General features: G+C 44.9%; 1 protein-coding gene across 1 annotated transcript in view; it reads right to left on the reverse strand.

Moving 5' to 3' along the window:
- Positions 1-9443, reverse strand: part of LOC102862274 (zinc finger protein 420-like) — a 19201-nt gene extending 9758 nt beyond the window's left edge. Inside the window, exons 1-3 of the mRNA XM_006903170.1 lie at positions 9438-9443; positions 7957-9090; positions 37-357 (exon numbers count right to left, since the gene is read on the reverse strand). Coding sequence (XP_006903232.1) covers positions 37-357; positions 7957-9090; positions 9438-9443 — 1461 coding nt within the window. The remainder of the gene's footprint in view (positions 1-36; positions 358-7956; positions 9091-9437) is intronic.
- Between the last annotated feature and the right edge of the window lie 1327 nt (positions 9444-10770).

Consider the following 10770-nt stretch of genomic DNA (forward strand, 5'->3'; position numbering starts at 1 on the left):
GACTGACCACCACCCTGGTCCTCCTCGCACACATACTTTTGGGCCCGTGGACGCGGCCGAGACACGCACAGGGCCGCTCCGGACAGTGGGCAGCTGGTGCCGCAGGGGCGGGAAGGGAGGAAAGCGGCGGCGGCTTGCGGAGGAGAGGAAAGGCCGTGTTTCCGGACACACTGGACACGATCGGACGGTGGAAAGAGGCGCCTCGGCCTCGGAATCTGCGGTCAGTCGATTGCTACTCACGATAAACGTTGCGAGCAAAGTGAAATCGGCGCCAGAGCGGCAGTAACAGCGAACCGCGCGTCTATCAGGGCGCTTCCTCTTCCGGCTGCCGCTACTTCCGGTGCCTCGTGAAAATGCCTCCGGGCGGAAACAAAGGCCTCGCTCTTCCCGCTGAGGTTTCGTTCTTACGCTGGAATTCGGGATCCTATTTCCTCTTTGTTCTCAGTCAAAACCGGAGAATCAGCGACCCCCAGTGGGTGTGGGGATTTTTGTTATAGGTGCAAGGACTAAAGCCCTAAAAAAGCAGCTAAATTGTTGCTTTTATGTGCCCTTTTATGAGATCACTACTATTCATAGTGACCCTATGCATGATAGCTCTGAACCCTGGTCTGTCCTGGGCCAATGCCTCTGATACACTTCTAGTTATTACCCCAGTTATTGTATTAATCCCCCTAACCCAGGCCAATTTCCCTGTCTCTGTCACATCTAGCCTCATTGTTGGTGATTGCCACCGTCCTGAGCACAACTCACTTGCAATTCTATGCACAAAAGACCCAAAGCCTTTCTAAAACTATCTTCGTTTCTCTAAGTTCACAGAGTTTCCAGAGGCATGTGGTTTGGGAATTGCATGCCTCTCCTGCTTCTAAACTTGTCTTAAATGGTGTTTGGTGTTCCACCAAACCCTGTCCACCGTGGGTAACCGTGATGCTATTTGACACCTCAGTGTCAAATCACAGCAATCTCAGCTCACCACAGTACAACATATTGACAGGAGAGTGTGGAAGCACTTAGAAGAATGTTTCTCCAAAATATAATAATGGGTTTTTAATATAAAGGCCCTTCCTGAGGTCTTGACTCTAAACAAGAGGATTACATTTAAAAAAAAAACAAACCAAAAAACACCCAATATAGTACCTTGTCACCTTGAGTCACCTGCGACCTTTAAAGACCCTATATACAGGAGACCTGAACACTTTCCTTTCCTGAGCCAGTCTCATTAATGCCAACACAGTAATTTCCATTGTCCCAAATACTGTATCAATCCGTCTCATTTTGTGTCTTCCTCTCCTGTGCTGTCCCTCCACCCTTTTAAGCATGATGTCTTTCTCCAAGAACTGGTCTCTCCTAGCCACGTGCCCAATATAGGTGAAACAGAGCTTGAAAATCTTCGCGTTCAGGGGAAGACTTGGTTTCACCTTTTACATACAAGACAGACTGATATATCTTCTCTTGGCAGTCTAGTATATTCAAGACTCTTCTCCAGCACCACAACTTGAAGGCATGAATTTTTCTTTCTGTCATCCTTAGTCATTGTACAGCTATCTGATGCATAGCAAGTCACTGAAAAGACTAAGGCCTGAATTAGGCATATCTTTGTCTCTAAACTGACATCGTTGCTTTTCACAACTCTGGAAAGGTTCATGACAGATTTTCAAAATGCAACTCATCTTTTCTTTTCTGTTGGCATGAAAAGTGTCGCTTGTGGAGCCGAGGAAGATGTAATTGATAAGAACCTCAATTTCTTCTCCATTTGTCGTGGTGCTGCCAATTGGCCCTCTGGTGGAAATCTTTATTTTCTTTATATTATGCTTTAATCCATCTTGGGAGACTACAGTCCTTGACCTTCTGCAGAGCAAGCACTTCAGATCTTCTTCAGTTTCAGGAAGCATGGCTGTATCATCTGCATGTCGTAGGTTGCTGATGAGTCTGCCTCTAATCTTGATGACACAGTCCTCACCATAAAGCCCTGCTTCCCGAATGATCTGAGGACCTTATACCTGGAGCAGAAAGCTATTGTTCAAATGGTGCAGGGGAGGACTGCTACGTTTGGAACTGGGAAAAGTGCGCATCAGGGATCTATCATATATCCATGTTTGTTCAATCTATATGCTGAGCAAACCAAGAAGCTGGACTCTATGAAAAGGAATGTGGTATCAGGAATGGAGGGAGACTCATCAATACCGTATCATGCAGATAACAAAATCTTGCTTGCGTAAAGTGAGGAGGACTTGAAGCTCTTGTTGCAGAAGATCAGGGAATGGCAGCCTTCAGTATGGATTGGGGCTAAATGTCAAGAAAACAAAGATTCTTATCACTGGACCAGTAAGCACTGGCATGATGGATAGAGAGGAGATGGAAACCGTCAACAGCATTATCTGGCTTGGTTCCACAATTAACACGCTGGATACAAGAGGTCAATAAATAAGGAGACACATTGCAAATGGAAACGCTTTAGTTAGGGAGCTTTCCAAATTATTGAGATTTAGTGCTGTCAGTTTGAGGACTAAGGTGTGTCTGATTCAGGCCATGGCCTTTCTGATTACAAGCTAAGCACGCAAGACCTGGACAATGAATAAGGATGACAGAAAAAAACCTGATGACTTTAACCTGTGGTGTTGGAAAGTAGAACTGAACATACCAAGAACAGCCAACAGAAGGAAGAGATAAGTTTTGGAGAGGGTGCAGCTGAAGTGCCCTTTGGAGGCAAGGAGGATCCGGCTTTGCCTCACATATTTTGCGCATGTTGCTAGGAGGGTCTGTTCTTTGGAGAGGGACAAGATGTTGGGAAGGTTGGAGGGTCGGCGAAGGAGAGGAAGACAATCAGGTGGATTGATAACGGTGACTGCTGCAAGAGTGAGGACGGCACAGGACAGGCCTAGATTCAGATTTTCTGTTCACAGGGTCGCTATGAGTCATACTTAACTCGATGGCACCTAACAACAACAAGCTAAGAGACTTCAACCTTAGGCAAGCAGAATGACAGATGCCCAAAGGCAGCCTTCTGGTCACCTACAAACTCCCTCTCAATGGTCATTAGAGAAATGCCAACCAAAACAACACAGGACATTACCTTATTCCTTTTGTCTGACTTCACTTCTTGAGGCCATGAGTGGTTTCCGACAGGACAAGGAGATGCTTTTGCTTTCCCAGAGCAAACCCATACAGATGACACCACCAGAACTCCTTGCTAAGGGTCAAGTGCACCACGCAGAAGCTCTGCTAACGTGATCAGCAGTGCCTAACAAAAATCACCATCTTTCCTGGATCTGATGCAACGTGTCACAGTTTGTTTTCTTACACTGACCACTCACTGCCTTTGGGACAAATGCAGATGGAACACCCAGCTAACCCAAAAGAATAAATTAGGGCAAAATTAACCCACTGCCCTTGGGCTGCTAATCAGCGTAATAGCAGAAGTCAGAGTGGTAGACACTCTGTAGGGGTTTTCAGGGGCTGAAGTTTTAGATTTAAGTTAGATGGTTTCTCTTCCAGAGTTACATCCTCTGTACCAGGCTGGAATCCAGTGTGAACATCCTCGACAGGAGCGGGGTCCTACAGAAGCTTGTTGGCAGGGATTGGTGATCAGAAGCGTGGAATGTTGATTTGCTTAGGGAAGTGAGACAATGGGATAAGGTCTCCTATTTAAAAAACTCTTTTGGTCAGCAGTATGGGGCTGGAATCCAGTTTGAAAGTGTTCTGTAGCAGCAATGAATGAATGGAAATCCAAAATCTCTGTAAATGTTCATTAAAATAAAAGAAATAGGGAGCTCTGGTGGCCTAGTGGCAAGAAGCTGCAACTACAATCCCAGAGGCGCATGGTTCGAATGCACCAGATGCTCTGCCGGGGAAGGAGGGACAATCTCCTCCTGTACCGGTCAGATCTGATTTGATGGTACACTCACACACAAAATAATAAAATAAATTAAAAAAAAGAAGAAGAAAGTGTTGTGCAGGAGCCAGGTTCTACAGAAGTTCATTGGCTGGGAGGGTCCTGGGGCTGCATCCTGTGCTCACCTGTTTTGTGTACTCACCTGCACCTTGTGCTCACCTGTATCATGAGCTCACCTGCATCCTCTGCTAACCTGTATAGCAGTGGTCTGTGCATTGCTGTACAGAGGTAATTCATGGTTGCTGTGATGCTAAACACTGTGACACTGATGTGCCAAATGTGACAATGGTTACCCATGGTGGACAGTGTTTGGTGGAGCTCCCAGATTAAAACAAGCTTGGAAGCAGGAGTGGCATCCACTTTGGAAATGGCTTGCCTCTGGAAACTCTCGGAACATGGAGAAAACGACAAAAGTCATACAAGTGCTCAGGTCTTTGGGTCACAGGGTGGCTGTGAGTCACCACTCCATGACACTTCACAACAACAACAGGAATAATCTGTGATTTTCCGCCACCCAGTGGCTTCACAGAGATGCAACAGATACTCTGTTGGGGGACAGAGGCTTCCTGGAAAAATTGCTGGAGATGAGGAAATGGTTGGAAGCTCACCGGTTTTTCGGAAGGAGAATAAAGTGAGAGGTGACTTAGAATATTGTTGTTTTGAGTCCACACTAGTATGAGTCACTTCCCACTTGACTGTGAAGAAGAAAAATCTCAAATCCAGTTAGAGCCAATGACTGGTTTTCATCGGAGAAGGGTTACAAGTGGCTCAGGAAACCCCGCACACAGCTTTAGAAACCTTACACAGCAAAATTCATACGACATAGGTCCCAAAATACAATGGGATCCCTCAGTGGAAAATAACAGAGAAGAGACGAAGATTCTTAACAGCTTCGGTTTACTTGGCTCCACCACATTCCTGGCACCAGCAGCCAGGAAATCAAAAGACGAAATGCATTAGAAAAGTCTGCAGAAAGGGCAGCTCTGGTGGCCTAGTGGCAAGGAGCTGCAACTACAATCCCAGAGGCACACGGTTCAAATCCACCAGATGCTCTGCCGGGGAAGGAGGGACAATCTCCTCCTGTACCGGTCAGATCTGATTTGACGGTACACTCACACACACACACACACAGAGTCTGCAGACGTCTCCAGAGTACTGAAGAGCAACAATATAAGTCTGGACACTAAAGTGAGCCTAATTCAGGCCATGGTCTTTCCAATTAATTGTTCTGCATCAGAAAGCTGGACAATGACTAGGGATTCTGGAAAAGGAATGAATAAACTCGAGCTGTGGTGCAGAAGAAGAGTACTGACTATACGTACTATGGACTGCTAGGAGAACAAACAACTCTCTCTGAGAGGTGGTTACACCAAGCTGCTCCTTAGAGGCAAGGACTCTGAAGTTTCGTCTGACATAGTTTGGACATGTTGCAAGGAGGGACAGGTCCTTGGAGAGGGACGTCATGCTTGGAGGGCTGGGAGGACAGCACAGGAGAGGAAGACCCTCGATGAGATGGACTGACTCAGTGACTGGGGTCATGGGGGCAAGTGTGTCAGAGACAGTAAGGTTGGTTCAACATAGAGCAGGGTTCAGAGTAATTGAGTAATTGTACACAGGGTCACTCTGAGTTACAAGCAACTCGACAGTATCTATCAACAACATCTTCCAACATTCACTAGAGTGAGTTCAAAGATGCTGAGGACAGATGAGTGATACAGAAATGATTGCTTCACTGGTACCATCAAGCAAAAAGAGACTTTTTCTATGACACTGAAAGACCCCCGAACCGGTGGTCCTATCCCGAGCGCACGGCGAAGACCCAAGACTCCAAGACACCGGCTTGATGCAACAGCAAGAGGTAAGAGGTTTATTGCGGAGCTCCGGGCCGACACGTATCTCTGGCAGGAGATAGAGGAGTTGACCGCGAGCAGAGAAAGTTGGTTTTTTATACACTTTAGGGGGATACAACTGGGTATCAGCTTCTCACTGGGTGATGAAAGCACAGTTTGAATTCATTGGTTCAGTGTTTGCTCATGGTTTACACAGCATATTTGCACGTAGCACCTGCGGCACTCACGTAGCACATGTAGCATTTAGACAGATCTTTAACTATAGGGTGGTGTCACAAATGCTTAAGTATACAATGAGTCCAAACTCCAGGGCAGTGGAAAAGCACAAGATACATTGCTTATCAGTCGGGAAACAAAGGCACATGGGTTATCAGTTGAGAGACAATCTCTGCTTGTTTGCTCTGCCCTTCTGCTAGCCATTCTTGAAATACTGTTGCCCTGGATACAACTGGGTGTGGGGCTCTACCCGAGACAATGGAAAAATTCCTGAGTTTAACTTAGCTGAGAACTATAGAAACCTGAGTTTAATTCAGCTGAGAACTATAGGGACTATTTTAATTTCAATCTTTTCAACATAACGTCAGCCACTCAATCTGGGGAAGATCTTTAGCAAAATTCAGAATACCACCTACGGATGATCTGTTACTATAAAATTTAGGGAACTAAGTGACTAGAAAAATTAGTGGCTTAGTGAGTAAGGAGTTAGGCTGTCAACCAAAAGGCAGATGTTTGGAATGACGTGATTCATGAGAGAAAGATAAAGTCATATTCCAGCTGCTCCTTCCGTGCGACTAAAAGCCTCTGAAAACCCACCAGAGGGGGGTCGGTTTGGGTCGGTTCCTACTCTAAGCAATACTACAAAACAAGGCTTTCCTCATCTAGTCAAACGGAAAAATAGGTGAGCTTCCAGAGCTGGGTGATTTCTGTAATAGCTGCATAGTGGTACTTGCTTTAAAAGGAAGGAGCTTCAAAGGAGCAAGCCTCGTTTTGTCAGAATGTGAAAAAACAGCCAAGATTACACATGAACACAAACAGGAAGCAAGCAGAAAGTAAGAGTGAGTTTTATTTGAAGTAATAGCAAAGTGCCCAAAACCGAAAAGCTGTCATGAAAAAAAGAACTCAGGACATGTCCCTGCTGTGACTGCTCAGAGGTTGTCTTTCTAAACGGCTCACTTGCTTGACCACCCTCTTATCAGCCACAGTGGGTCCTATCTAACGATTGGGCCTTGCCTATTAAATGGCCTACCAGTATCGATCAGGTGGGGAATCCACATAGTTAAACTCCTAGTTAAGAACTAGGACTTTTCTTAAACACCAATACTACTCTTTACTCATTGTAGACACAGCGTGCTGAAATGTCAAAGGTTTGAAATGTGTCTAAACCCACAGAGGACGGGAACTCTGCTGGCCTACTGGCAAAAAGCTGCACTGCAATCCAAGAGGCACGCGGTTCGAATCCACCAGATGCCCTGCTGGAGAAGGAGGGACAATCTCCTCCTGTAACAGTCACATCTGATTTGACGGGACACAGAAAAATAATAATAATATACAACCATGAATGAACAGAAATCCAAAGCCTTTGTAAATTTTCACTGAAATTAATAACAGATTTAAATTAAAATAATAATAATAATAATAATCCCAAAAGGAAACCCAGTGGGCAATGAAAAGCCAAAGAGATTCAAATTTTCTATAGCACTCCATTTCTTTTTTTTTTTAAATATTTTTTTCAAATTTATTCTATTTCATTTTTTGTGTGTACCGTCAAATCAGATCTGACTTCACATGAGGTCTGTGCTGCGTGAATTCGTGCACGTCCTGATGACATCCGATTGTGGAAAGGTGGCCCCCACATTCCTAACATCCAGATGCTTTATTGTGAGAAACTCTTCAGACATAGTCTGTGTACCAGAGTCACCAAAGATTTCCCTCCGTAACGCACGTTCCCAAGTTGTCTTGTGTGCATTTTTATGTGTTCTGAAGCAACCTAACTGTGAAAAGGTGTGTCTACATTTCTGACATGCATAAGGTCTCTCTCCTATTTGAATTCTATGGTACATGAGGTGAACGGAATAAAACAAAAATGTTTTCCCACGTTCTGTAATATCATAAGTTCTCTTTCCTATGTGAATTTTTCCATGGACAGTAAGGTTAAAGCCAAGAAAATTATTTCCACATTCTCTACCTACACAACATTTCCCTGCTGTGAGTTCTTGCGTGGACACTGAGGCTGGAAGGCCAAGGAAATGTTTTCCCACACTCCTTACATTCATAAGGTCTGTCGCCCGTGTGAATTCTGGCATGCAGAGATAGCCTATCCACCCGGGAAAAAGATCTCCCACAGTCCTCACATGCATAAGGTCTCTCTCCTGTGTGAACTCTGCGATGCACACTGAGGCTGAAAAGTCGTGAGAAGGCTTTCCCACATTCCTTACATTCATAAGGTTTCTCTCCTGTGTGAACTCGTCGATGTTTTCTGAGCTCACCTGACTGCAGAAATGTCTTCCCACAGTCGTGACACGCGTAAGGTCTCTCTCCGGTGTGGATTCTTCTATGGCTAGCGAGATGACTTGACTGTGAGAAGGTTTTCCCACAGTCCACACATGTGTACGGTCTCTCGCCTGTGTGAATTCTTCTATGTTTACCGAGGTTGCCAGGGTCACCAAACTTTTTGCCACATTCCGTGCACTGATAAGGTCTCTCTCCTGTGTGAGTTCTTCGGTGTTTTCCGAGGCTGCCGGGGTCATAGAAGGTTTTCCCGCATTTGTCACATTCATAGAGTCTCTCTCCGGTGTGGATTCGTCTATGGACGGTGACCTGACTTGACTGCGAAAATGTTTTCCCACAGTCCTGACATGCGTAAGGTCTCTCTCCTGTGTGAACTCTGGTATGGACGGTGAGGTCTCCTGATCGTAAGAATGTTTTTCCACATTCTTGACATTCATAGGGTTTCTCTCCTGTGTGAATTTTTCTGTGTTCCGTGAGAGAGGTTGAGCGTGGGAAGGTTTTCCCACACTCCGTACAGACATAAGGCTTTTCTCCTGTGTGCATTCTTGCGTGGATAGTAAGACGGGCAAGGTGACGGAAGGTCTTTGTACATTCCTTGCATTCGTAAGGTCTCTCTCCTCGGTGAGTTCTACTGTGCCTCATGAGGTGACTGGATTCTAAAAACGCTTTCCCACATTCGTGACATTCATAGGGTCTCTCTCCTGTGTGAATGCGTCTATGTTTAACGAGGTGATCTGACCGGGAAAAGGTTTTGCCACATTCCATACACGGAAAAGGTCTCTCTCCTGAGTGAATTTTGGCATGGACAGTCAAATGAGCATGGCGATGAAAGGTTTTGCCACACTGGTGACATTCATAAGATTTCCTGTCTGTCTGTGTTCTCGCATGTCTCCTTAGGCAGGACGAAGAACGTGAAGATTTTCCACGTACCTTACCATTATAAGGCTTCTCTACACTGTTAATTTTTCTCTTTACTGTGCTGTCTGAAGTACTTGTAAGGGGGGCAGAAGAAGAATGGTGTTTCCCATTTTTAGTATGCTCATAAAACTTCTCTAGAAAATTAAACCCTTCTTTGGAAACTAAAGGGAAAGGATTCCTGCAGGTCTCAGCACATTCTGCAGGTTCATGTTCATCTACCACATGGATCCAAAATGAAGAGAAAGAACAGAAGTATTTGCCACATTTCTTACATTCATGGCCAGTGTCACCAAGGTCACTCCTCAACAGGTTTAAGTCGACACGGTTGCAGGAATAACTTGGAAATCTGATGCGCGTTTTCCCAGGGTGAGCGTCTTCAATCTCTTCACGAAGGTCTCTGACTGTGAGACTTCTGTGAAAAATCAACAACACACAGTTGTAACTATGCGTGTCCCTGTAAGCACACAATAAAACACAAGGAAGATGCATGAGTCTACCATCTCAGAGTCTCCCATGACTTCATTTAGCAAAAATATAATTCCTACAACTGCATTGAGAAGTCATGAGACTTTGAGACCCATCTCCAAAATTCTGTTTCTCATGAGTTTTGGGGTGTTTTTCCCCCCCTCATTTTCATGACACTCACCTCCAACGGTCCTCTTGGATTTTACATAGATCTTCTCTGCCACATAATTGTACCATTTTCCCTAACATGGAAAGCCCGGAATGCGTAGTCCTTAACAAGGTCAACTGAGTACATTCACGCGATAATGCTTCTCGGGCATTCACGTTTTCAAGGCCTGGCACAAAAAAAGAAAATAAAATGTTGACAATATAAAATAGAACGTACTAGAGGCTAGGCTGCTGTGAACAAATCGTCATGAGGGCACATTTTTCAGTTTCAGCACTTTGACACTGGAGAGCAAACAATTCACTACAAATCCCTTCTGAGACAAATGAAAGACATGATGATATAAATGAGACTCCTCTGGGTGGATAATTACAGAGATGACTCACACAGCACACACGACATCACACAGAACAGTACACACATGACAATGCACAGAACACACACAATATCTCAGAGGATTCACATCACATGACACAGGACACACAGCACAGGAGAAATAGAAAAATGGCTCCAGCACAGGCCTGCTCATGCCAAAAAGAGCACGGAGTGATCTGTTAAATTATATACCATTCAGCAAAAAAGGTACTTTCTCTTCTTGTGTCATGAAAATCCCCGTGTCTCAATATTTGGAATATCCTGTCACCAATTAATGATTCACAGAGGTTCCCAACACACGAGCCCTAAATGAGTGTGATACGCACGGCCGCAAAGACTTTTAACTGCCATCAGACATAAAAAGCGGATGTGCCCATCAACAAAGGAACGGATAGAGAAGCTGTGGTCTATTCACACCATGGAATACTATGCAGCACTGAAAAACAAGGAATTCATGAGATATTATGTAAGATGGGTGACCCTGGAGGCCGTTATGCTGAGTAAAATATCTCAGTCACAAAAGGACAAATGTTGCACAGGGCCACTGCTGTCAAACAGGACTGACATCCCAACTGAGGGAAGACAGACAAGGAGAGGAG

This window comes from Elephantulus edwardii, unplaced genomic scaffold (assembly GCF_000299155.1).
Source record: "Elephantulus edwardii isolate Elephantulus edwardi_28Jun2011 unplaced genomic scaffold, EleEdw1.0 scaffold00528, whole genome shotgun sequence".
Lineage (NCBI taxonomy): Eukaryota > Metazoa > Chordata > Mammalia > Macroscelidea > Macroscelididae > Elephantulus > Elephantulus edwardii.